We start from the raw sequence: 26,584 nt of genomic DNA on the forward strand, positions 1-26,584 counted from the left end.
GCTTGAGTCAGGAGCCCATTCCATTTACCAGTGTGTGTGTGTGTATATCTATATATATTTTGTGTAATAATAAACATAGCATACTGAGCATATATAAAAAAAGACAGACCATCATATCAGTTTAATATGCTTTAATATAGATCTGGAACAACTAATAATAATTGTGCTCCTTACAGATGAAACATTACATTTTATTAACGGCGGCCAGGCGGCCAAAATCTCTTTTCTTAATCACGACGGCCTAACCATGGCAAAAATCTCTTCTCTTCATCACGACGGCCTAACCATGGCAAAAATCTCTTCTCTTCATCACGACGGCCTAACCATGGCAAAAATCTCTTCTCTTCATCACGACGGCCTAACCATGGCAAAAATCTCTTCTCTTCATCACGACGACCTAACCATGGCAAAAATCTCTTCTCTTCATCACGACGGCCTAACCATGGCAAAAATCTCTTCTCTTCATCACGACGGCCTAACCATGGCAAAAATCTCTTCTCTTCATCACGACGGCCTAACCATGGCAAAAATCTCTTCTCTTCATCACGACGGCCTAACCATGGCAAAAATCTCTTCTCTTCATCACGACGGCCTAACCATGGCAAAAATCTCTTCTCTTCATCACGACGGCCTAACCATGGCAAAAATCTCTTCTCTTCATCACGACGGCCTAACCATGGCAAAAATCTCTTCTCTTCCTCCTCACTACCATCTCTTTTCTTCTCTTCTTCCTCTCTTTTCCTGTGTAAAAGACAATATATATATATATTATCTATTTGATTAAACATTTTGCTAAATGTTACTACATTGTCAATAAATGGGGTTTCCATTATTTATTTCCCACTATGGTTGTGTTGTGGCCCTATTCTGGGGCCTACATTGACAACTACAAGTGAAGGTAAGGCCTTGTTCTCACACAGTTTTTGGGACCGTGTTTTTTTGCTATATTCACTTACTTATTTTATGGCTATAATTGCTAATGCTGGATTATTAATGGTTGGGCTTTATTTTTTTGGACCATTTAAACTCAGACTTAAAGGGGTATTCCAGGCAAAATCTTTTTTATATATATCAACTGGCTCTGGAAAGTTAAACAGATTTGTGAATTACTTCTATTAAAAAATCTTAATCCTTCCAATAGTTATTAGCTTCTGAAGTTTTCTGTCTAACTGCTCAATGATGATGTCACGTCACGGGAGCTGTGCATGATGGGAGAATATCCCCATAGGAGCTGGACAGCTCCAGGGACGTGAGTCATCAGAAAGCAGTTAGACAGAAAACAGCAACTCAAGATTTTTTAATAGAAGTAACTTACAAATCTGTTTAACTTTCCAGAGCCAGTTGATATATAAAAAAAGTTTTTGCCTGGAATACCCCTTTAAATAAGACAGACTGGTTTGAGTGGTGCACTGTTGGCTTGTGCACTGTTAGTGGCACATGTGAGAATTTTTCTGCCACAGACCACACCAGTGGGTAGCTAGGACTGGGAGGTGTTGAGAAAAGGAGACTGTGCTGTGTTATCACACATAAGTAACCTCAGCAGCTTAACTATATTGTTTCTGCTGCTCTACACAAAGGTTAACACTATGACAGCATTACAGTATGTTTTTATTATCACTGTTAGGGGATCTTGTGGCTATTACTGTTATTAGGATACTGTGGCAGACACTGTGGTTGGGGGTTCTCTCTCCTGCTGTCCCTGTTTCGCCAGTCCTATAGCAGGTTCTTCATTTTATAATTTGATGTTCTTATTTAGACTAGTAACATGTATCCAAGCCCAACTAATATTGTATTAAAATGGGGCTACATGGCTAATTGTGTTGGCACTAAACTTGAATTTAATCAATGTTTCCCTATGGATATAAGAATTAGGGACTGTTCACATTGTAATTCAGGGTATACATCTGCATCCTGTCAAAAAAGGGATGCCCATGTATACCAATACACATTGTCAAGGGGTCCATTGAGTTTAACCCGATAACGACCACGGACGAGTATAGACGTCCAGGTTGGCGGCCGTTCCCCCACCTGGATGTCTATACTCGTCCATTATTCTCGTGGGTGCTGCCCAGTGCACCCACGAGATCGCGGCAGGGACTCAGCTGTATCACACAGCCGGGACCCTGCTGCACTGCCAGGACCGAAGTAAACTTCGGTCCCGGCAGTTTTAACCCTTACAGCCGCGGTCGGAAGTGACCGCGGGCTGTAAGTGTTATGACAGAGGGAGGGAGCTCCTTCTGTCTCCTCTGCAGCACCCCGCATCGCGATCGTGGGGTGCTGTGTGTAATACGCGGCTGGCCGGGACCTGCCGCACTGCCGGGAGTGAAGTTCACATCACTCCCGACAGTTTAACCCTTACAGCCGCGGTCGGAAGTGACCGCGGGTTGTAAGTGTTATGACAGAGGGAGGGAGCTCCCTCTGTCTCCTCTGCAGCACCCCGCATCGCGATCGTGGGGTGCTGTGTGTAATACGCGGCTGGCCGGGACCTGCCGCACTGCCGGGAGTGAAGTTCACTTCACTCCCGACACTTTAACCCTTACAGCCGCGGTCAGAAGTGACCGCGCGCTGTAAGGAGTTCTGACAGAGGGAGGGGGCTCCCTCTGTCTCTCCTGCAGCACCCCGGAGCATCGCGGGGTGCTGCTGCATACCTGGGCAGCCGGGGATCCTACAAAGACCCCCAGGTCTGCCCTGGGTATTGCCTGAAAGGACGTGCCAGAGGCACGTCCTGATATGCTGCCTGCTCGAGAAAACTGGCAGGCAGCATATAACTGCATTAAAAAGTGTAAAAAATAAATAAATTAATAAAATAAAAGTGTAAAAATAAATAAAAATGTAATAAAAGTGTAAAAAAAAAGACATTTATTAAATGAATCTAATAAAAAAAATGCATAATGTGTAGGATCGCATTGGCGGACATCCGCAGCATGTAATATGCTGCAGATGTCCACCATGTGATCCTACACAGGGACGTGCACACATAGGGGTAAAAGGGGGCTGGAGCCGCTGCCCTTTTCCTCACCTGCCCCTCTAGTGCCCTCACAAAAGGAGCTACAGACTAAGGGTGATAGGTGCAGTAAAAAGGGTCCGTTGCTGGGGAGATTTGTATGTGGTTTAATGGAGGGTGCTGTGCCATCCCTGCAGGAAGGGGGCGCCACTCACCCTGTCATTATCTGCCATTTCTCTGCTTCTCTCCACACGGAGGAGACAGGAGCAAAAGAGGCAGAGAGAAGCCCCGCCCACAGCATGTCCCGGGCAGAAACTCCAGTCTGTGCAGTAACTGAAAATATAAGTGAGTGACTGTCAGTGTGTGTGTGAGTATATAGATGTGTGTATATATGTGTGTGTGTATCTCTATGTATGTGCTTGTGCAGAGAGGGATGGCTGGGGCATTAGTGTGACTGTATGTCAGTGTGAGGTGTATATATGTGTGTTTGTGTGTGTGTCTATCTCTATGTATGTGCCTATATATGTGAACAAGTGAATCTATGTGTGTGCATGTATATATGTGTATGTATGTGTGTATATATATGAGCAAGTGAATCTATCTATCTATGTATGTATGTATGTATGTATGTGTGTGTGTATGTATATATATATAATATATATATATATATATATATATATATATATATATATATAATATGAACAAGTGAATCTATGTATGTGTGTGTATATATATATATATATATATATATATATATATATATATATGAGCAAGTGAATCTTTGTATGTGTGTATATATCTGTGAGTGATTGTATGTATGTACCTGTATGTATGATGTGCTTATTGGCTATATCTGTTTGTATATATTCCATGTTATATGTGTGTCTGTGTATTTATGTTTCTTAATGTATATTTGTACCTGTATGTTTGTGTCAGTGTCTCTATGTATGTGTGTATATGACCTATGTACTGTATGTGTGTATATTACCTATGTACTGTATGTGTGTATATTACCTATGTACTGTATGTGCCTTTATGTTATGTGCTTGTATGTATTGTATGAAGCACATTATGAGGGAATTATTGGAGGAATATAAGCACAGTATATAGGGAATTTATGGAAGCACAGTATATATTTCATTATATTGGAACCTTATATTTTTTATGTATGCTGGCACTGTGTATAGATCCTTAGGGTGCGTTCACATGTGCCTATTTTTGCTGCAGATCTGCTGCAGATTTTGCTTCCTATTGACAATGGGAAGAGAAATCTGCTAAAGCAAATCTGCAGCAGATCTGCAGCAGAAAATACGCACGTGTGAACGCACCCTTAGTGGTGGCACAGTATAGTTAAATAATAGTGGCACGGTATATAGTTCATTAATGGTGGCACAGTATATAGTTCATTAATGGTGGCACAGTATATAGGGAATTAATAGATGAATGGTGGCACAGTATATAGTTCATCAATGGTGGCACAGTATATAGGGAATTAATAGATGAACGGTGGCACAGTATATAGTTCATTAATGGTGGCACAGTATATAGTTAATTAATGGTGGCACAGTATATAGGGAATTAATTTATGAATGGTGGCACAGTATATAGTTCATTAATGGTGGCACAGTATATAGGGAATTAATAGATGAACGGTGGCACAGTATATAGTTCATTAATGGTGGCACAGTATATAGTTCATTAATGGTGGCACAGTATATAGTTCATTAATGGTGGCACAGTATATAGGGAATTAATAGATGAATGGTGGCACAGTATATAGTTCATAAAGGGGGGTACGGTATATATTTAAAGGCAAACTGACAGGCTGTTTACTCGCACTAAACCCAATACACTAGGTTACAGTGCATGTATACAAAAATTGGTCTTTCCATTTTCTAGGTATTGCCCCACATTGCTAGTATGCGAAGTCAGTCTTGTGCGCAATGGAGGCGGAGCTTCCGTCCTCCATCCTGTATGCTGTGCTATGCCTGGCTTTGTATATTTGTAATTCTTTTTTTTGCCGACATGTATATTGTAGCATTTAAGTATATATTAGTGTGGTGTCCATCTCTTCAGTGTAAGAACCAGAGCTGTGTGGAGATTCCTGCATAAGGTGGGTGATGGGTGATTGATGCTGGGTGATTGGGGGATTGGGGATGGGGGGATTGGGGATGGGGGGATTGGGGATGGGTGATGGGTGATTGGTGCTGGGTGATTGGTGCTGGGTGATGGGGGGATTGGGGATGGGTGCTGGGGGATTGGGGATGGGTGATTGGGGATTGGGGATGGGTGATTGGGGATGGGTGATGGGTGCTGGGTGATTGGGGATGGGTGAGGCTGGACAGTGCACGTTCTGTCATATAGAGGTCAGACCGGGGCATATAGGGGGAGATTTATTAAAACCTTTGCAGAGGAAAAGCCTTCTGCAAAATGATCTGATTGGTTGCTATGGGCGACTGCACCGCTCTTTCTCTGCACAGATTTTGATGAATCTCCTCTATAATACAGTATATTATAGGGCAGCTGTCACATGTTTTCTGAAATAAGACTGACAGCACAGACAAAGTGTATATACACATGGCAGACCTCAGAGAAACTGTTCTTCACTCGATTTTACAAAAACACCAACTTTTATGGGGGATAGGAATGTTGAGGAGGCCTGGAGGGAGTCCTCTGTATCCCTGGGCCGCAACACATCTGCCCATTAAGTCTGGCAGACGTTTTTTAAATTATGAGAAGTGCCCTCTTTTTTACTTGAGCCCCTGCCCTTCAAAATGTCTGTGCACGTCCCTGATCCTACACATTATGCAGCAGTCACGGTAATGAGCTCCCTGCTGCGGCTGGGTAGCTTTGTGTGTTCACTCATAGCGGCGGATTTCCCGCCAGCAGTCATGAGCGGACACACTGAGCTACCCAGCCGCAGCAGTGATGGATATATTCGCCATGAGCGGGTGCTTATTCCCACAACATGGCGGATATATCCATCAGGAGCCTTAACTGTCACAGACAGACGCGTTATACTGCCAGCCGACCAAGGACCAATCAGAGAGGTCCCTGGTCCAGCCAATAACTTGTAGGGGTGCGGTATATAAATGGGATCACTTGTGGGGGTGGGGGTACTGTTCTGCCCTGAAAGCCAAATGGCGCTCCTCTCCTTCTGAGTCCTACCACGCGGCCAAGGAACCATATATGGCCAAAGCGGGGGTATTTCCGAACATGGGACAAGCAGCTAAATAAAATATAGGGTGCATTTCTTTCAATATCAGAAGTGATGTACAAAAAATATGCCCCCCAAATGATGCATTTGTGAAAAATTCCAAATTTCGAATTTTTAACACTGACTTTGTAATAATTCCTGCCAAAAAACTATGGTGTTAAAATATATTTATACGTACTGACCAAATAGTTTATGAAACTTATACTTTCAGATGTCTACTTTATTTTGACGTCATTTTTTTGTTTTTAATTAACATTTTAAATTAATTAGAAGCCTAACAATTTAACTTGAAATTTAGAAAATTTAGAAAATTTGAAAAGTACATCTTTTTTTATGTGCTATGCAAGGTTTGCAGAAATTAAAAGGTAGTAGAACATAGGAACACCCCCCCCCCCCCCCCCAAATGACCCCATTTTAAAAACTAGACCCCTCAAGGTATTCGCTAGGGGGTACAGTGAGTATTTTAACACCATAGTTTTTTGGCAGGAATTATTACAAAGTCAGTGTTAAAAGACGCCGGAGGATCCCGAAGTGGACCCGGAGCAGCAGGGATAGGTAAGTGAACCTGTCCGGGACGCTTAAACTGCTATCCGACAGCAGCTTAAGCATTTTGCACTGTCGGATAGCAGTTAATGCGATGGCCCAGACATATAAAAGCATTGTATGTCGATTTGATCATATGTCGGGGCCATCGCATGTCAGAGGGTTACTGTACATCCCCTCCTCACCCCAATCCTTTACAGTGTTTCCCCTTCTCACCCCTATCATTTATAGCACATCCCCTCCTCACCCCTATCATTTATAGTGTATTCCCTCCTCACCCCTATCATTTATAGCACATCCCCCTCCTCACCCCTATCATTTATAGCACATCCCCTCCTCACCCCTATCACTTATAGTGTATTACCTCCTCACCCCTATCATTTATAGCACATCCCCTCCTCCCACCTATTATTTATAGTGCATCCCCTCCTCATCCCTATCATTTATAGTGGATCCCCTCCTCACACCTATCATTTATAGTGCATCCCCTCCTCATCCCTATCATTTATAGTGTATCCCCTCCTCACACCTATCATTTATAGTGTATCCCCTCCTCATCCCTATCATTTATAGCACATCCCCTCCTCACCCATATCATTTGTAACACATCCCCTCCTCACCCCTATCATTTATAGCACATCCCCTCCTCATCCCTATCCTTTAGAGTGTATCCCTTCCTCAACCCTATCATTTATAGTGTATCCCCTCCTCACTCCTATGATTTATAGCACATCCCCTCCTCACCCCTATCATTTATAGCACATCCCTTCCTCACCCCTATAATTTATAGCACTTCCCCTCCTCACCCCTATCCTTTATAGTGTATCCCTTCCTCACCCCTATCATTTATAGTGTATCCCCTCCTCACTCCTATGATTTATAGCACATCCCCTCCTCACCCCTATCATTTATAGCACATCCCTTCCTCACCCCTATCATTTATAGCACTTCCCCTCCTCACCCCTATCCTTTATAGTGTATCCCCTCCTCATCCCTATCATTTAAAGTGTATCCCCTACTCCCCCTATCATTTATAGTACATCCCCTCCTCACCCCTATCATTTATAGCACATTCCCTCCTCACCCCTATCATTTATAGTGTATCCCCTCCTCACCCCTATCATTTATAGTGTATCCCCTCCTCACTCCTATCATTTATAGCACATCCCCTCCTCACCCCTACCATTTATAGTACATCCCCTCCTCACCCCTATCCTTTATAGTGTATCCCCTCCTCATCCCTATCCTTTATTTTGTATCCCCTCCTCACCCCTATCATTTATAGCTCATCCCCTCCTCACTCCTATGATTTATAGCACATCCCCTCCTCACCCCTATCATTTATAGTACATCCCCTCCTCACCCCTATCATTTATAGCACATCCCCTCCTCACCCCTATCCTTTATAGTGTATCCCCTCCTCACCCCTATCATTTATAGCACATTCCCTCATCACCCCTATCATTAATAGCACATCCCCTCCTCACCCCTATCATTTATAGTGTATCCCCTCCTCACCCCTATCATTTATAGTGTATCCCCTCCTCACCCCTATCATTTATAGCTCATCCCATCCTCACCCCTATGATTTATAGCACATCCCCTCCTCACCCCCATCATTTATAGCAAATCCCCTCCTCACCCCTATCATTTATAGCACATCCCCTCCTCACCCTTATCCTTTATAGTGTATCCCCTCCTCATCCCTATCCTTTATTTTGTATCCCCTCCTCACCCCTATCATTTATAGCTCATCCCCTCCTCACCCCTATGATTTATAGCACATCCCCTCCTCACCCCTATCATTTATAGTACATCCCCTCCTCACCCCTATCATTTATAGTACATCCCCTCCTCACCCCTATCATTTATAGCACATCCCCTCCTCACCCCTATCATTTATAGCACATCCCCTCCTCACCCCTATCCTTTATAGTGTATCCCCTCCTCACCCCTATCCTTTATAGTGTATCCCCTCCTCACCCCTATCATTTATAGTGTATCCCCTCCTCATCCCTATCATTTAAAGTGTATCCCCTACTCCCCCTATCATTTATAGTACATCCCCTCCTCACCCCTATCATTTATAGCACATTCCCTCCTCACCCCTATCATTTATAGTGTATCCCCTCCTCACCCCTATCATTTATAGTGTATCCCCTCCTCACTCCTATCATTTATAGCACATCCCCTCCTCACCCCTACCATTTATAGTACATCCCCTCCTCACCCCTATCCTTTATAGTGTATCCCCTCCTCACCCCTATCATTTATAGTGTATCCCCTCCTCACCCCTATCATTTATAGTGTATCCCCTCCTCACCCCTATCATTTATAGCTCATCCCCTCCTCACCCCTATCATTTATAGCACATCCCCTCCTCGCCCCTATCATTTATAGCACATCCCCTCCTCACCCCTATCATTTATAGTGTATCCCCTCCTCACCCCTATCATTTATAGTGTATCCCCTCCTCACCCCTATCATTTATAGTCCATCCCCTCCTCATCCCTATCATTTATGGCACATCCCCTCCTCACCCCTATCCTTTATAGTGTATCCCCTCCTCATCCCTATCCTTTATAGTGTATCCCCTCCTCACCCCTATCATTTATAGTACATCCCCTCTTCATCCCTATCATTTATAGTGTATCCCCCTCCTCCCCCTATCATTTATAGTACATCCCCTCCTCACCCCAATCATTTATAGCACATCCCCTCCTCACCCCTATCATTTATAGCACATCCCCTCCTCACCCCTATCATTTATAGCACATTCCCTCCTCACCCCTATCATTTATAGTGTATCCCCTCCTCACCCCTATCATTTATAGTGTATCCCCTCCTCACTCCTATCATTTATAGCACATCCCCTCCTCACCCCTACCATTTATAGTACATCCCCTCCTCACCCCTATCCTTTATAGTGTATCCCCTCCTCACCCCTATCATTTATAGTGTATCCCCTCCTCACCCCTATCATTTATAGTGTATCCCCTCCTCACCCCTATCATTTATAGCTCATCCCCTCCTCACCCCTATCATTTATAGCACATCCCCTCCTCGCCCCTATCATTTATAGCACATCCCCTCCTCACCCCTATCATTTATAGTGTATCCCCTCCTCACCCCTATCATTTATAGTGTATCCCCTCCTCACCCCTATCATTTATAGTCCATCCCCTCCTCATCCCTATCATTTATGGCACATCCCCTCCTCACCCCTATCCTTTATAGTGTATCCCCTCCTCATCCCTATCCTTTATAGTGTATCCCTTCCTCACCCCTATCATTTATAGTACATCCCCTCTTCATCCCTATCATTTATAGTGTATCCCCCTCCTCCCCCTATCATTTATAGTACATCCCCTCCTCACCCCTATCATTTATAGCACATCTCCTCCTCACCCCTATCATTTATAGCACATCCCCTCCTCACCCCTATCCTTTATAGTGTATCCCTTCCTCACCCCTATCATTTATAGTGTATCCCCTCCTCACTCCTATGATTTATAGCACATCCCCTCCTCACCCCTATCATTTATAGTGTATCCCCTCCTCACTTTATCATTTATAGCTCATCCCCTCCTCACCCCTATGATTTAAAGCACATCCCCTTCTCACCCCTATCATTTATAGCAAATCCCCTCCTCACCCCTATCATTTATAGCACATCCCCTCCTCACCCCTATCCTTTATAGTGTATCCCCTCCTCATCCCTATCCTTTATTTTGTATCCCCTCCTCACCCCTATCATTTATAGCTCATCCCCTCCTCACTCCTATGATTTATAGCACATCCCCTCCTCACCCCTATCATTTATAGTACATCCCCTCCTCACCCCTATCATTTATAGCACATCCCCTCCTCACCCCTATCCTTTATAGTGTATCCCCTCCTCACCCCTATCATTTATAGCACATTCCCTCATCACCCCTATCATTAATAGCACATCCCCTCCTCACCCCTATCATTTATAGTGTATCCCCTCCTCACCCCTATCATTTATAGTGTATCCCCTCCTCACCCCTATCATTTATAGCTAATCCCCTCCTCACCCCTATCATTCATAGCACATCCCCTCCTCTCCCCTATCATTTATAGCACATCCCCTCCTCACCCCTATCATTTATAGTGTTTCCCCTCCTCACCCCTATTATTTATAGTGCATCCCCTCCTCATCCCTATCATTTATGGCACATCCCCTCCTCACCCCTATCCTTTATAGTGTATCCCCTCCTCATCCCTATCCTTTACAGTGTATCCCCTCCTCCCCCCTATCATTTATAGTACATCCCCTCCTCACCCCAATCCTTCACAGTGCATGCCCTTGTCACTCCTATCTTTATAGTGAATCCCCTCCTCACCCCTATATTTATAGTTCATCACCTCCTCACCCCTCATCCTTTATAGCTCATCACCTCCTCACCCCCATCCTTTGTAGTTCAACATATCCTCACCCCCCCATACCTTATAGTGCATCACGTCCTCACTCCCTATACTTTATAGTGCAGTCAGTGCACCACTAGTGTTGAGCACGAATATTCGTAATGCAATTTGCAATGCAAATTTTTTTTGCAAATATCGTCACTTCACGATTTCACGAATATTTAGAATATTCATAATTTACATTTTTATGCCATTTTTCCTTGCAAATTTTCTCATATAAAACAAAGTGAATGAACATAGCGAATATGCAAATTTCACAAACATAGGACGAATAATCGTCAATATATTTGCGAAATATCGCAAATTCGAATATGGCCCCTGGTGCTCATTACTATGCACCACCACCTAATCCCCCATTCTTTATAATGCACTGCCACCTCACCCTGTGGTGCACTATAATGGATGGATGAGGAGCTGGTGCACTATAAAGAATGGGGGGAGGGATGCAGAGTTAACAGATGGATGTGGAGGGTTTTGAGCTGTGACTACTGTGTGTGGGGGCTAGAGTAAGGATTTATTTAGGGTCATGGGGTATTCAAAAATGAGTATGCTTAAAATTGCCCTCTTCTGATCCATATACATTTTTTTAGTTTTTCCACTTAGCTGTTTTGGGACTTACTCTTTGCGTTGTGATTTTCACCATTGTGACCAAAAACGCAAATCTGTTTTTTTTTTCTTTTATGCCATTTATCATGCAGGATCAATAATGTTATATTTTAATAGATCTGAAAATTCCACATGCAGTGATACCAAATATGTTTTCTTTTTGTTTTTATTTTGGAATATGGGAAAAAGGTGGGTGACTTAAATTTTTTCTTTATATTTTTAAACATTTTTTATTTATTCTTTACAGTATTTTAGTCCTCTAGGAAACTTGTATGAGCAATAATTTAATTGCTCATGCAGATTAGTGCAGCACAATTTTTTTTATTGACCCCCCCACCCCAATTGTGTTCTGGCCCCAGTGTGACTCCCCGAAATAAGAAAGCTTGAGACATCACTGATCAGGTGGCTTACCTTAAAGGGATGCATATATAGAAATGCAGTGGCGTACCTACGCTTTGGCAAACTAGGCACCTGGTGGGGGAGCACACCCAGGTGGAGTGGGAGACGCAGGCCGCCAAAGTGTACGTCCACCACTGCTGTAGGGCCCAAGCAGAGAGGGGGCTACCTGGCACAGTTGCTTACTTGTTAATGGGGAATCCAGGACACTTGTCCTGGATCCCCAAGCGAGATAGCACTGCTTTCAGCTGTTTGTGCACATACACATACAGTTAACAGCTTTCTTTCAGTGTAAGTGTGCACAGTGGAGGAAGAAGGACATAGACAGGCTGTACTGCAGAGGAGATTGCTGCATGGGGTGGGGTTGACTACCTACCTGGCTACCTGGTTACCTACCTGACTATCTACCAACCTATATAGCTACCTATCTAGCTACATGGCTACCTACTCACCTACCTGGCTACCAACCTACCTACATACCTTCCTGGCTATGAACCTACTTAGCTAGCTACCTATTATCCTGGTTAGCTTCCAGGCTACCTACTTGGCTACCTGGCTGCCTATTTACCTACATAGCTAACTACCTTGCTACCTACCTAGCTAACAACCTACCTGGATACCTACTATTCATTCCATTTGTGTAATTGTAGTATTGTCCATTAGTTAGGTTTACATTCATAAACCAGTTAAGGCGTGCCGTGTGCAATTTATACTAACATCCAATTAATTTTGACCACATGGTAAACGAAATTTTAATTTCTTGTGTTCGTTGTTTTTCTACTTAATATCATGTGTTGATGTTTTTATGTGGGGGCACTTGTTGGATATCTGATGAAAGTGCAATAACAAAAGTGATTTTTTTTTCTATAATTGTTTAATTTGACAAGTTGAAGGTTTGTAGGTTGTATTGCCTACATATTATTGTGTTACGCCGAGCGCTCCGGGTCCCCGCTCCTCCCCGAAGCGCTCGCAGCGTTCTCTTATTCGCAGCGCTCCGGTCAGACCTGCTGACCGGGTGCGCTGCGATATTGCTCCCAGCCGGGATGCGATTCGCGATGCGGGACGCGCCCGCTTGCGATGCGCATCTCGGCTCCCGTACCTGACCCGTTCCCCGTCTGTGTTGTCCCTGTGCGCGCGGCCCCGCTCCTTAGGGCGCGCGCGCGCCGGGTCTCTGCAATTTAAAGGGCCACTGCGCCACTGATTGGCGCAGCAGGCCTAATCAGTGTCATCACCTGTGCACTCCCTACTTATACCTCACTTCCCCTGCACTCCCTCGCCGGATCTTGTTGCCCTTGTGCCAGTGAAAGCCTTTCCTTGAGTGTTCCTAGCCTGTGTACAGACCTTCTGCCGTTGCCCCTGACTACGATCCTTGCTGCCTGCCCTGACCTTCTGCTTCGTCCAACCTTGCTCTTGCCTTATCCCTTGTACCATGCCTATCTCAGCAGTCAGAGAGGTTGAGCCGTTGCCGGTGGATACGACCTGGTTGCTACCGCCGCTGCAAGACCCTCCTGCTTTGCGGCGGGCTCTGGTGAAAACCAGTAGCAACTTAGAACCGGTCCACCAACACGGTCCACGCCAATCCCTCTCTGACACAGAGGATCCACCTCCAGCCTGCCGAATCGTGACATATTGCCTATTCTGTAAGACTTTGGCATAGTGCCATCCAATTCATGTAGTTGTGATTATTGAAGGGAACTTGTCACTTGTTTTCATGCTGCTCGGATTACAGGCAACATGAAACACTTACAGGCTCCCATATTATAATGATCTACAATTCACTCTGAGTGGATGTACCAGCCTTTGTCTGTGCATAGAACTGAAGCGCTGCCTCATTCAGATAGGACTAGAATGTAGTTCCTTGCTTAGAGAGTGACCGAGAGTGCTGCTGAGCAGGAACCACAGTGGTGGAGCTGCAACACTAAAACAGCATTGCCACCCATTCATTCTTAGGATCAGTGGGGGTCTCAGTTCTCAAATCCCCACTAGACATGAAATGATGGTGTATACTACTAAGATGTCATATTTTATGAGAATAATCCTTTTATGCATTGCTTTAACCTCTTCAGGACATAGGGCGTATGGATACGCCCTCCATTCCGAGTCCTTAAGGACCGAGGGCGTGTCCATACGCCCGTGGGAAATCCGGCCCCCACCGCTAGCCGGAGGGGCGCCGGAGCCGGATGCCTGCTGAAATCTTTCAGCAGGCATCCCGGCATATGGCCCAGGGGGGTCATTATGTCCCCCCATGTCGGCGATCGCAGCACATCGCTCATCAATTCAGATGAGCGATGCACTGCTATTCCGTTCCCCACCGCTCGCCGGGCGGGGATCGGAGCCGGATGTCTGCTGATTTCTATCAGCAGACATCCCAGCAGTGTGCCGGAGGAGGTCCGGAGGACCTCCTATACCGGCGATCGCTGCAGGACGCCGGTAACTACTAACCAGCGTTCTGCAGCGGTTCCGGGTCCTCAGGGTCACGTGTGACCCTGTGACCTGGATATAGATGGTGACTGGTGGTGTAGTATACACCACCAATCATCATCCTTGCTGTACTGGGGGCTGGCATTGTGGCCACCCCCGTCAGTACAGTTGTGATTGGGTGGCCAAAGTGGCCACACCAATCACAGTGTAATGGGAGGGGATGGTGGGGGCTAGGAGCACGTTGCTCCGTTCTGCCCACCATTCCACTCAGATCTGGTGTGCAGGACGGAGCCCCGTGCTGCCCACCATCCCCTCAGTAAAAAAAAGTGCCCCTTGCCCCCTTTCTGTGGCCCCTTGGCACAGAAAACCCCAGGGATAGCTTTAGATTTAGGTAGGGACAGGTTAGGGTTTAAAAAAAAAAGTTTTTTTTTTTTTTTTTTCGGCGTACCTCGGTGGGTGTCCGTGGGTCCGTAGCACCTTTAGCTGCGTGACCCCGGCCCTGCTGGGTCGCTGCGGTCTGCCGCCAGCCTAGTACTGATCAGCGTTTTTTTTGTGGTGCCGGCGCTTTTTTACGCGTTTTCTAGCGCTTTTTTTGCACCCATAGGCGGTCCGTGCCACCAGTAGCAGGCGTGTACTGTGTGGACGGACCGTACCTGTGTGTGCAGCCTGTCCCACCGCTGTCGGTGATTTATCACTGATCAGCGTTTTTTTTTTTTTGTTCAGGCGGGTGCATTTTTTCCGGGGTTAAGCGTTTTTTTATTTTATTTTTCGGGTTTTTTGTGTGGGGGTCTGAGTACAAGCCACCAGCCGCTGTTCTGGGCTGAGTGGCCGGACCCCCCTCTGACTTCTGCGCCCCCTGCCGCCACAAGCGCTAATCAGTGCGCACACCACTGATTAGATAAACGCTTATTTTTTTGGCGCAGGGTTTTTTTTGCGCTAGAAGTCCCCCTTTTTTTTTTAAAGTCCCCTTTTTATTTTATATATTTTTTCTGTTAGGGCGGGTTAGTTTAGTTAGGTTAGGTTAGGCTAGGGCGGGTTAGGGAGGTAGTATCGCACCACACCACACGCAGCACACACACCAATAAAGTTTCCCCCCACACACACACACCGCCGTATCCCCATTAGAGTAGGGAAATGGCCCGCAGAGCGTTTTCGGCGGAGGAGGCATATGCCATAATTGCCTCCGACACCAAGAGCGGCTCAGAGGACGATGAAGACCCCACCTTCCTTATTTCATCGTCCTCCTTATCATCTAGTTCTGATGATGAGCCACCAAGGAGGCGGAGACGCCGCCGTGTGGTGCCGCAAACCTCCTCTGCCCTTGACCCTGTGCCCCATGCTAGTATGAGTCCCCCTGGCGCTCATACTAGTGAAGCCCCCCTGCCAAGGTCACTGGTACCTCGTACCGGAGAACTTGTCTGGGCTGAGCCAGCGGACCACGAGCCCGTGATTCCTGAGTTTGTTGGCGACTCAGGAATCAAGATTAACATCGCCGGGTTCACTGAAAAGGACTTTTTCGGTCATTTTTTCAGTGACGACTTTGTTAATCTAATGGTTACACAGACGAATCTGTACGCCCAACAGTTCGTCGCCGCTAACCCGGGCTCACTTTTAGCTAGACCCGGCGGCTGGACTCCAGTCGATGCAGCCGAAATGAGGACCTTTTGGGGCCTCGTGCTGCATATGGGTCTAGTTAAAAAACCCAGTGTCAGGCAATATTGGAGTGGGGACATCTTTTACCAGACACCCCTCTACAGTATGGCCATGGCACGTTCCTGGTTCGAGGCCATTCGAAGATGTTTGCATTATGCTGATAATGCGGCATGTCCCCCCCGAACTGATCCCGCGTATGACCGCCTGTATAGAATCAGGCCGGTCATCAATCACTTCGGGGCCATATTTTGGGAGGCCTATGTCCCTGGAAGGGAGGTCGCTATTGATGAGTCGCTCATCAGCTTTAAGGGGAGACTCAGCTTCCGGCAATACATCCCTACCAAGCCAGCGCGGTATGGCGTGAAGATGTATAAACTTTGCGAGAGTACCTCCGGGTACACTTGCAAGTTTATGGTGTATGAGGGACGAGATTCCTGCATTGAACCCCCAGATTGTTCCCCCACTCTGGGTGTGAGCGGGAAAATCGTTTGGGGCCTTTTGCACCCATTGCTAGATAAAGGTTACCACCTTTACGTGGATAACTTTTATACTAGTATCCCTCTCTTCACATCCCTCGCCGCCAGATCCACGCTCGCTTGTGGGACAGTCCGGAAGAATCAAAGAGGCCTTCCTTCCTATCCCCTGCAGACTCCTATCCCCCGGGGTGAGTCCCGTGCCTTTTCCCATGAGAACCTGTTGTTGGTCCGGTATAAGGACAAGAGGGATGTCCTTATGCTCACCACAATTCATGGGAATGGCAGCACCCCTGTCCCTGTGCGAGGTACCGTGGGACCGGTCCTCAAGCCCGATTGTATTCTGGACTACAATCGGTATATGGGGGGAGTTGATCTTTCTGATCAAGTCCTCAAGCCATATAATGCCATGCGGAAAACAAAGATATGGTACAAAAAAGTTGCGGTCTACATGGTACAGGTTGCCATGTACAACTCTTTTGTACTGTACAAGAACGCTGGCAACACAGGGACATACCTGGAGTTCCAAGAGGAAGTTCTAAACAAGCATTTTAGGTAAAAAAATTTTTTTTTTTTTTTACATTTGAAAAAGTCATGAAACCCCTGTGGGGTATTAAGGTTCACTTTACCCCTTGTTATGTTCCCCAAGGGGTCTAGTTTCCAAAATAGTATGCCATGTGTTATTTTTTTTGCTGGTTTGACACCCTAGGGGCTTCCTAAAGGTGACATGCCCCCCAAAAACCATTTCAGAAAAATGTTCTCTCCAAAATCCCCTTGTCGCTCCTTCGCTTCTGAGCCCTCTACTGCGCCCGCCGAACAATTAACATAGACATATGAGGTATGTGCTTACTCAAGAGAAATTGGGCTACAAATACAAGTAAAAATTTTCTCCTTTTACCTCTTGCAAAAATTCAAAAATTGGGTCTACAAGAACATGCGAGTGTAAAAAATGAAGATTTTGAATTTTCTCCTTCAGATTGCTGCAATTCCTGTGAAACACCTAAAGGGTTAAAACACTGACTGAATGTCATTTTGAATACTTTGGGGGGTGTAGTTTTTATAATGGGGTCTTTCATGGGGTATTTCTAATATGAAGACCCTTCAAATCCACTTCAAACCTGAACTGGTCTCTGAAAAATAGCGAGTTTGAAAATTTTGTGAAAAATTGGAAAATTGCTGCTGAACTTTGAAGCCCTCTGGTGTCTTCCAAAAGTAAAAACTCATAAATTTTATGATGCAAACATAAAGTAGACATATTGTATATGTGAATAATAAAAAAAAAATTGGAATATCCATTTTCCTTACAAGCAGAGAGCTTCAAAGTTTGAAAAATGCAAAATTTTAAATTTTTTCATGAAATTTTGGGATTTTTCACCAAGAAAGGATGAAAGTTACCACAAAATTTTACCACTATGTTAAAGTAGAATATGTCACGAAAAAACAGTCTCAGAATCAGAATGATAACTAAAAGCATTCCAGAGTTATTAATGTTTAAAGTGACAGTGGTCAGATGTGCAAAAAACGCTCCGGTCCTTAAGGCCAAAATGGGCTTGGTCCTGAAGGGGTTAATATAATACATGAGTACTTACTGTTCTTCACAGAATGACAGTGAGACTAATCCAAGGAATAGTACGAGGAAAAGAGATTTCTTCACAAAAGCCATGTTTAGTCTGTGAAAAGAAATATATTGTTATTTTTTGGTGTTAATATAAATATTTAGGTAAGCAAACATCCCGAAATTCATTTTATATCAGCATTTACTGCGAATCAGCCATTGTTTCTATTAGGATTTACCATACGCTTTGTATTGGTAAGTGTAAGCAGTGATTTACCTTTGTGCTGGTGTGCAGGATCATGTGGTTATGTTATCATTTTTTATTTATACTGTATTAATGTGAGTAAAAGATTTAGTGTCATTATTCGCATAGTTATGATGTTGCTATATTGCCTATTTATGTCACTGTATTGTAGAGGTTGTCATCATACCTATCAGTCCCTGTCCCCAGTGGCTTCACAGTCTAATTACCAGGATTAATTATAAGAGTCAGGAAGTATCATAGTAGATGAAGAAGAAACTGGAAACTTGCCAACGGGAAATACATCAAATGGGCACTTTCAGAACCCTTTATATGTTGTACATATTGGTAAAACATTAGCCTTTCTAATATATATATTTTTTTAAATTAGCTCCTTTTTTATAACAATCATAGTTTATAAAAAAGACCACTAGTGGTCCCCATACCATCTAGAACATAATCCTGCCTGGCTGCAGCATCATCTTTGTCCCAGCTGAAGCATAGGCTGGGACAAAGTCCAGAAAGTGAGGGCAGGACTAGCAATGCTCTGTGTTCTCTTCTGTCTTGTCTATCAGACTGCAGCATGAAAACAGAGAGGAGGGGTTACAGAGCAGCCTGCAGTGACTGGATGACTAGACCAAGCACAGCACAGCAGACTCAGGGAGAAATTGAATGCATAGTGAGTGACAGGACATGCCCCTCCCTAAGTAGTGGATGTCAGAATGAGTGAACAGCAGTTCAGAGGGATTTGTGAACCACATACAGATGTAAAGCATCTGCATGACCTAGTGTGTAACATACATATATGAATTAGTTTTTTTCTGTGATATGACAGATACGTGTTAACATTAGTGTTGAGGACAAATATTCGTAATGCAAATTTTTATTGTGAATATTGGCACTTCGCGATTTTGCGAATATTTAGAATATAGTGCTATATATTCGTAATGACGAATATTAGTTTTTTTGTGTTTTTTTCACATGCAAATTTTATGCAAATTGTTATGCAAATTTTACATGCGAATTTTCGCATGGAAAAAAGTGAAGGAACATAGCAAATATGCAAATTTCGCGAACATAGGACAAATAATCATCAATATATTCGCAAAATGTCGCAAATTTGAATATGGCCCCTGCCGCTCATCACTACTTAACATCACATCGTAAAACTTAGCTCTACTCAAATTTTAAGAAATTACTTTCACAGCAGTTTCCTGTTTTTCAAATATTTTCATATTCTTGCCCCCGGCCTACTAGCTGCTGTCAACTTTGCAGCTAACCAATCCTGTAATATGCAATCTTCTTGGGTCAGACTGCTCCCCAAGAGCTTGCTTTAGGCATTGTGGAAGTCATTGCCTATAATCCATTTACCTGTCCAGGTCAGGAGTAACATAAAGAAAAGTTACTCTTACCCAGGTGAGCAGATCTGTGAATTGCACATTACTATTATACAGATCCGTATTTTAGTCTAAAGCAGTGTTTTTCAATTCCAGGCCTTAGGACCCCTAAAAGGTTCATGATTTATATGATAATATTTACTACATGTACAGGGTGGGCCATTAATATGGATACACCTTAATAAAATGGGAATGATTGATGATATTAACTTCCTGTTTGTGGCACATTAGTATATGTGAGGGGGGAAACTTTTCAAGATGGGTGGTGACCATGGCGGCCATTTTAAAGTTGGCCATTTTGAATCCAACTTTTGTTTTTTCAATAGGAAGAGGATCATGTGACACATCAAACTTATTGGGAATTTCACAAGAAAAACAATGATGTGCTTGGTTTTAACATAACTTTATTCTTTCATGAGTTATTTACAAGTTTCTGACCACTTAGAAAATGTGTTCAATGTGCTGCCCATTGTGTTGGATTGTCTTTGCAACCATCTTCTCCCACTCTTCACACACTGATAGCAACACCGCAGGAGAAATGCTAGCACAGGCTTCCAGTATCCGTAGTTTCAGGTGCTGCACATCTCGTATCTTCACAGCATAGACAATTGCCTTCAGATGACCCCAAAGATAAAAGTCTAATGGGGTCAGATCGGGAGACCTTGGGGGACATTCAACTGGCCCACGACGACCAATCCACTTGCCAGGAAACTGTTCATCTAGGAATGCTCGGGCCTGACACCAATAATGTGGTGGTGCACCATCTTGCTGGAAAAACTCAGGGAACATGCCAGGTCTGAGCATTCCTAGATGTAGAGTTTCCTGGAAAGTGAATCGGTCATCGTGGGCCAGTTGAATGTCCCCCAAGGTCTCCCGATCTGACCCCCTTAGACTTTTATCTTTGGGGTCATCTGAAGGCAATTGTCTATGCTGTGAAGATACGAGATGTGCAGCACCTGAAACTACGGATACTGGAAGCCTGTGCTAGCATTTCTCCTGCGGTGTGGTTATCAGTGTGTGAAGAGTGGGAGAAGAGGGTTGCATTGACAATCCAACACAATGGGCAGCACATTGAACACATTTATAAGTGGTCAGAAACTTGTAAATAACTAATGAAAGAATAAAGTTACGTTAAAACCAAGCACATCATTGTTTTTCTTCCTATTGAAAAAAACAAAGTTGGATTCAAAATGGCCGACTTCAAAATGGCCTTCATGGTCACCACCCATCTTGAAAAGTTTCCCCCCTCACATATCCTAATGTGCCACAAACAGGAAGTTAATATCACCAGGAATATCCATATAAATGGCCCACCCTGTATATGTAGCTATTGCTCTAATTTAATAATATCACCAGGTGAGCAGAGAACTGGAAAATAAAAATGATATTACTGGTTTATATCTACAATCTTCTCTAGAGGCTGAAGTATTGTAACAACTACAATAATACTCAGAAAATACTCATGAGTTAAATTGTCAGGTTGGTGGCTGAATAGATGAATTATTTTCTAATCTATTTATATACCTCTGTAACAATTGTTGAATTACAATTCTCTACAACACAGTTTTTAAATGGGATATGTCATCCAGAAAATACAGCCTGCCCTACTATTATTATAGCTAATCCAATGGAATCTATAGTACCCATCCATTGTTCCTGACCTGTCAATTACACATAAGAAAATTGATCAACAGAAAATATAGTTCAACATCTTTACATCATTTATTTAATATAGCGTAACATTGTGAAATAAAATTGTACCGGATTTAAGTCTTAACTTTTGAAATTGTGCTGATAAAATGTGCAATATACATATATTAGTTATATTTTAGTATTAGTAATACATACCGTGTAAGTGTGATATAGAAAGCGCTGAGTACAGGAGCACAGGATACCACAGAATGGTTTACTTCTTGGGATACACTTGTGGTTTATATACCATCAATTTGGAGGTTGATATCTCATTGTGTTTGCTGTTCTCATGCTCGTGTGGTCTCATGTTATACGAGTTATGTTTATATTGTGGGTCTCATGATCTAGGAGTAAGTTCATATTTTAGCACATTGAGTACACATGCTAATACTGTATATCTTATGACATTTGTCTTCAGTTAATTTATACCATATTACTGTGAACATGTTATTATAATAGAAATCACCCAATATGTTTTTGTAGTAAATTCGGACCTGGGGATTTAGGGTAAGATGACACTATCTGTACTAACATTATCAGGTTTCTTTAGTCCAGTGATTGATCTTAATATTTCTATTTCATATATTCAGCAGATAAGTGATGTTTTAGGCTTCGATTATGTTTTTTGTTGATTTCTTTAACCCCACCAGGACGAAGGGCATACAGGTATGCCCTCGCATCCTGGTACTTAAAGACCAGGTACACCATCTGCATTTTTGTTTACCGCCAGTAACCGGGCAGTGAACACAACATGATGCCTGCTGAAATTGTTCTCTGGTGACCCAAAAGATAAAGGTGATTGGTGCTGTTCGAGTGGTGCCACTTCACGATCAACCTGTTTTGTCACCGGTACTGGACGATGAATCAGGACTCTTTCTGGGCGGTGTAACTAACTGCACCCGCTCCACCCCTAGTCCAGAGGGCGAGAGCAGGTAGCTGTGTCCACCTGCAGTGCGGGACCCCAATCCCCAGCGTCAGCTTCACGATCAGGTCCCCTGGACTGGCGGTGGCAGAAACAACTCATCCACCAGTGGCGGAGAGAGCAGCAGCAGGAGGTAAGGGCTGTGGCTCCAGGTGTTGCAAAACTATGCATGCACTGACTGCCAAAGGGCATGCTGGGAGTTGTAGTTATGCAACAGCAGGAGGCACACCACTACAACTCCCAGCATGCACTTTGGCTGTCTGTGCATGCTGGGAGTAGTAGTTATGCAGCAGCTACTGTTGCATAACTACAACTCCCAGCATGCATTGACAACAAAAGGGCATGCTGGGAGTTGTAGTGATGTGCCTCCAGCTGTTGCATAACTACAACTCCCAGCATGCCCTTTGGCAGTCAGTGCATGCTGGGAGTTGTAGTTTTGCAACAGCTGGAGGCACACTGGTTAGGAAACACTGAGTTAGGTAACAGAATAACTCAGTGTTTCCCAACCATTGTGCCTCCAGCTGTTGCAAAACTACAATTTCCAGCATGCATGGTTTGTCAATGCAAGCTGGGAGTTGTAGTTATGCATCAGCTGAAATCACACTGATGCAGAAACACTGAGTTCAGCAACAGATTAACTCAGTGTTTCCCAACCAGTGTGCCTCCAGCTGTTGCAAAACTACAATTCCCAGCATTCACGGCCTGTCAGTGCATGCTGGCACTTGTAGTTTTGCAACAGCTGGTGGTTTTGCAACCCCCCCCCATATGAATGTAGAGGGCACATTCACAAGGGCGGGGGTTTACAGTCATTTTCCCAATGCAAATTTTCCACCACAGCTCAAACTCCCAGTGGGAAACTGCACAGCTGACAATGCTTTCAGTCAGAAAAAAAAAAAAAAAAAAAAAAAAAATATATATATATATATATATATATATATATATATGATAAGGAAGAGCTTCAAGAGTTGTTTCATGTATGTACGTCCCATTTATGTTTCTCTTGTCCGTTAGTATTTCCGTTCTATGCAGTACAAAAATGCTATGTAGGTCTGAAATAGTAATTGCAAATCTCAGGTAAAAATCTATGGCACCTAAAACAAATGCCAGTGGTCAACATCAGAGGCACCAACCACACAGTGTTATCTTTCAGGAAGAAACTCTTTTCACTGTGTTATACCCTTGTTACACAGTTATAGTTAGTATTGTAAGGCTAGGTTCAGACTACGGAATTTCCGCCTGCAATTTTGCTTTGAAATTGCCGGCGGAAATTCCGCTTTCTAAAATGTATAGTGTAGTGAATGATTTTCCGTTCACAAATTCACACTTCGGAATTTGTGAAGCGGAATTTGTGAAGCGGAATTTGTGAACGGACAATCCACTTGGAAATTTTCTTCAGGCGGAAATCCGCGCGGAACACATTGCAGTCTATTGGAGACTGCAGTATCAGCGCGGTCCTAGTGCCGACTGATTCAGCCGGCGCTGGCCGCACTGGGAATCTCCGGGCGGAAATTTCTGCCCGGAGATTCCGTAGTCTGAACCTAGCCTAAGGGTCAAGGCAGGTGGTGGATCCTCTGGGCCTGTGTGGATGATGATGTGAGCCTTGCCAGGGAGCGGAGTCTAAGGTGCCGCTGGTTTTCACCAGAGCCTGCCACAAAGCAGGATGGTCTTGCTGCGGCAGGTGGCACCCAGGTCAATACCCCTGGCATGACTCGTCCACACAGGTTGCTGGGATGTGGCGTGGCACAAAAGGAAACTGGCAAGATGTGGTAAAGGTAGCAGTAGGTCAGGGCAGGCGGCACAGGTGCAGGGTCAGATAACAGAACAATTATAAGGTACACGGATATGAGGAACACATATGTGGACATTAAGTGCTCTGCTGGCGCACTACAATGCTCAGAAGAGAAGGAGCAAAATTTGGCTTTTTGAAAGAGAAATTTGCTGAAATGATTTTTGGGGGGCATGTTGCATTTAGAAAGTCCCCAGTGTGCCAGAACAGCAACCCCCCCCCCCCCCTCCACATGGCATACTATTTTGGAAACTACAACACTCAAGGAACGTAACAAGGGGTATAGTGAATCTTAACACCTCACAGGTGTTTGACGACTTAGCGTTGAAGTTGGACGTGAAAATGGAAAATTTGATTTTTTTAAACTAAATTATGGTGTTGTCAAGGATGGGTGCGGATGAGGCTTTAAAATGTGAGCGACAGCTGCTGTATACTGCTGAGTGCCGGCACAAGAAATACACACCAGACAGAATGTTAGTATAATATCTTCTTCTCAGCATACTGGCTAAAGAGCTGCCCCAAGTTGTTCTGTTCATTAAAATTAAGTACATTGTTTTTACATTTGACAAAAAAGGGGAGGATAGATATCACGTCAAATCATCATGTTATATTTTGATTGGTCATTTGAATTTTGTGTCTGTATATATATTAGCATATTTAAGCATCTATTTCTTTCTTGGCCAAACTTCATTTATGCGGCTCTCTCGCTCTCATACTGGAAAATCCCAGATCCTTGTCCTTCTATACAATCTGTATCTTCTTCAAATATTTTGTCTTCTGACGTCTCATCTTAGTCCTTCTGGCATCATCCCAAGGTCTTTTTCTTAGTCAGGAGCAGATAGCAAGCTGGATATATAGGTTAAGAGTAGATAACAAATATCTTTTTTTTTTCAGAATTAGAAATGGCATATAAATATATAAAAGTATTAATATATATGTATATATATATATATATATATATATATATATATATTGATCGGCAGTCAGAATAATTTTAACCCCTTAATGACACAGCTCATTTTCACCTTAAGGACGCAGGCCTTTTTTGCAAATCTGACCACTGTCATTTTAAGCATTAATGACTCTGGGATGCTTTTACCTTTCATTCTGATTCCGAGATTGTTTTTTCGTGACATATTCTACTTTATGTTAGTGGAAAATTTCATCGATACTTGCATAATTTCTTGGGGAAAAATTCAAAAATTTCTTGAAAAATATGAACATTTTGCATTTTTTTTTTACTTTGAAACTCTCTGCTTATAAGGAAAATGGACATCAAAAATAAATTATATATTGATTCACATATACAATATGTCTACTTTGTGTTTGCATCATTAAGTTGACATGTTTTAAATTCATCAGACATCAGAGGGCTTCAAAGTTCAGCAGCAATTTTCATATTTTTCACAAAATTTTCAAAATCTGAATTTTTCAGGGACCAGCTCAGTTTTGAAGTGGATTTGAGGGGCCTTCATATAAGAAATACCCCATAAATGACGCCATTATAAAAACTGCACCCTTCAAAGTATTCAAAATGACATTCAGTAAGTGTGTTAACCCTTTAGGTGTTTCACAGTAATAGCAGTAAAGTGAAGGAAAAATTCAAAATCTTAATTTTTTTCCACTCGCATGTTCTTGTAGACCCAGTTTTTGAATTTTTACAAGGGGTAAAAGGAGAAAAATCTTCCTAAAATTTGTAACCCAATTTCTCTCGAGTAAGGAAATACCTCATATGTGTATGTCAAGTGTTCTGTGGGTGCAGTAGAGGGCTCAGAAGGGAAGGAGCGACAATAGGATTTTGGAGAGGGAATTTTTCTGAAATGGTTTTTGGGGGGCATGTAACATTTAGGAAGCCCCTATGGTGCCAGAACAGCAAGAAAACCCCCACATGGCATACTATTTTGGAAACTACACCCCTCAAGGAACGTAACAAGGGGTACAGTGAGCCTAAACACCACACAGGTGTTTGACCACTTTTAGTTAAATTTGGATGTGTAAATGATTTTTTTTTTCTCACTAAAATGCTGTTTTTTCCTCAAATTTTACAGTTCTACAAGGGGTAATAGGAGAAAATGCCGGCCAAAATCTGTAACCCCATTTCTTCTGAGTATGGAAATACCCCATGTGTGGACTAAAAGTGCTCTGCTGGCGCATTACAATGCTCAGAAGAGAAAGAGCGCCATTGAGCTTATGGAGAGAGAATTTGGTTGGAATAGAAGTCGGGGCCTTGTGCATTTACACAGCCCCCCGAGGTGCCAGAACAGTGGACCCCCCCACATGTGACCCCAT

At 43.6% G+C, this 26,584-nt stretch overlaps 1 protein-coding gene across 1 annotated transcript; it reads right to left on the reverse strand.

Annotated features, from left to right (window-relative positions):
* Positions 1-227: 227 nt before the first annotated feature.
* Positions 228-21,780, reverse strand: LOC130357472 (preprofallaxidin-8-like). Its single transcript, XM_056560166.1, has 3 exons — positions 21,744-21,780; positions 18,292-18,372; positions 228-741 (listed from the first exon to the last, which is right to left on the reverse strand). The coding sequence occupies exons 2-3, from the start codon at positions 18,363-18,365 to the stop codon at positions 228-230; spliced, it is 588 nt and encodes a 195-aa protein (XP_056416141.1). The 5' UTR covers positions 18,366-18,372; positions 21,744-21,780.
* Positions 21,781-26,584: the final 4,804 nt, after the last annotated feature.

This window comes from Hyla sarda, chromosome 2 (assembly GCF_029499605.1).
Source record: "Hyla sarda isolate aHylSar1 chromosome 2, aHylSar1.hap1, whole genome shotgun sequence".
Lineage (NCBI taxonomy): Eukaryota > Metazoa > Chordata > Amphibia > Anura > Hylidae > Hyla > Hyla sarda.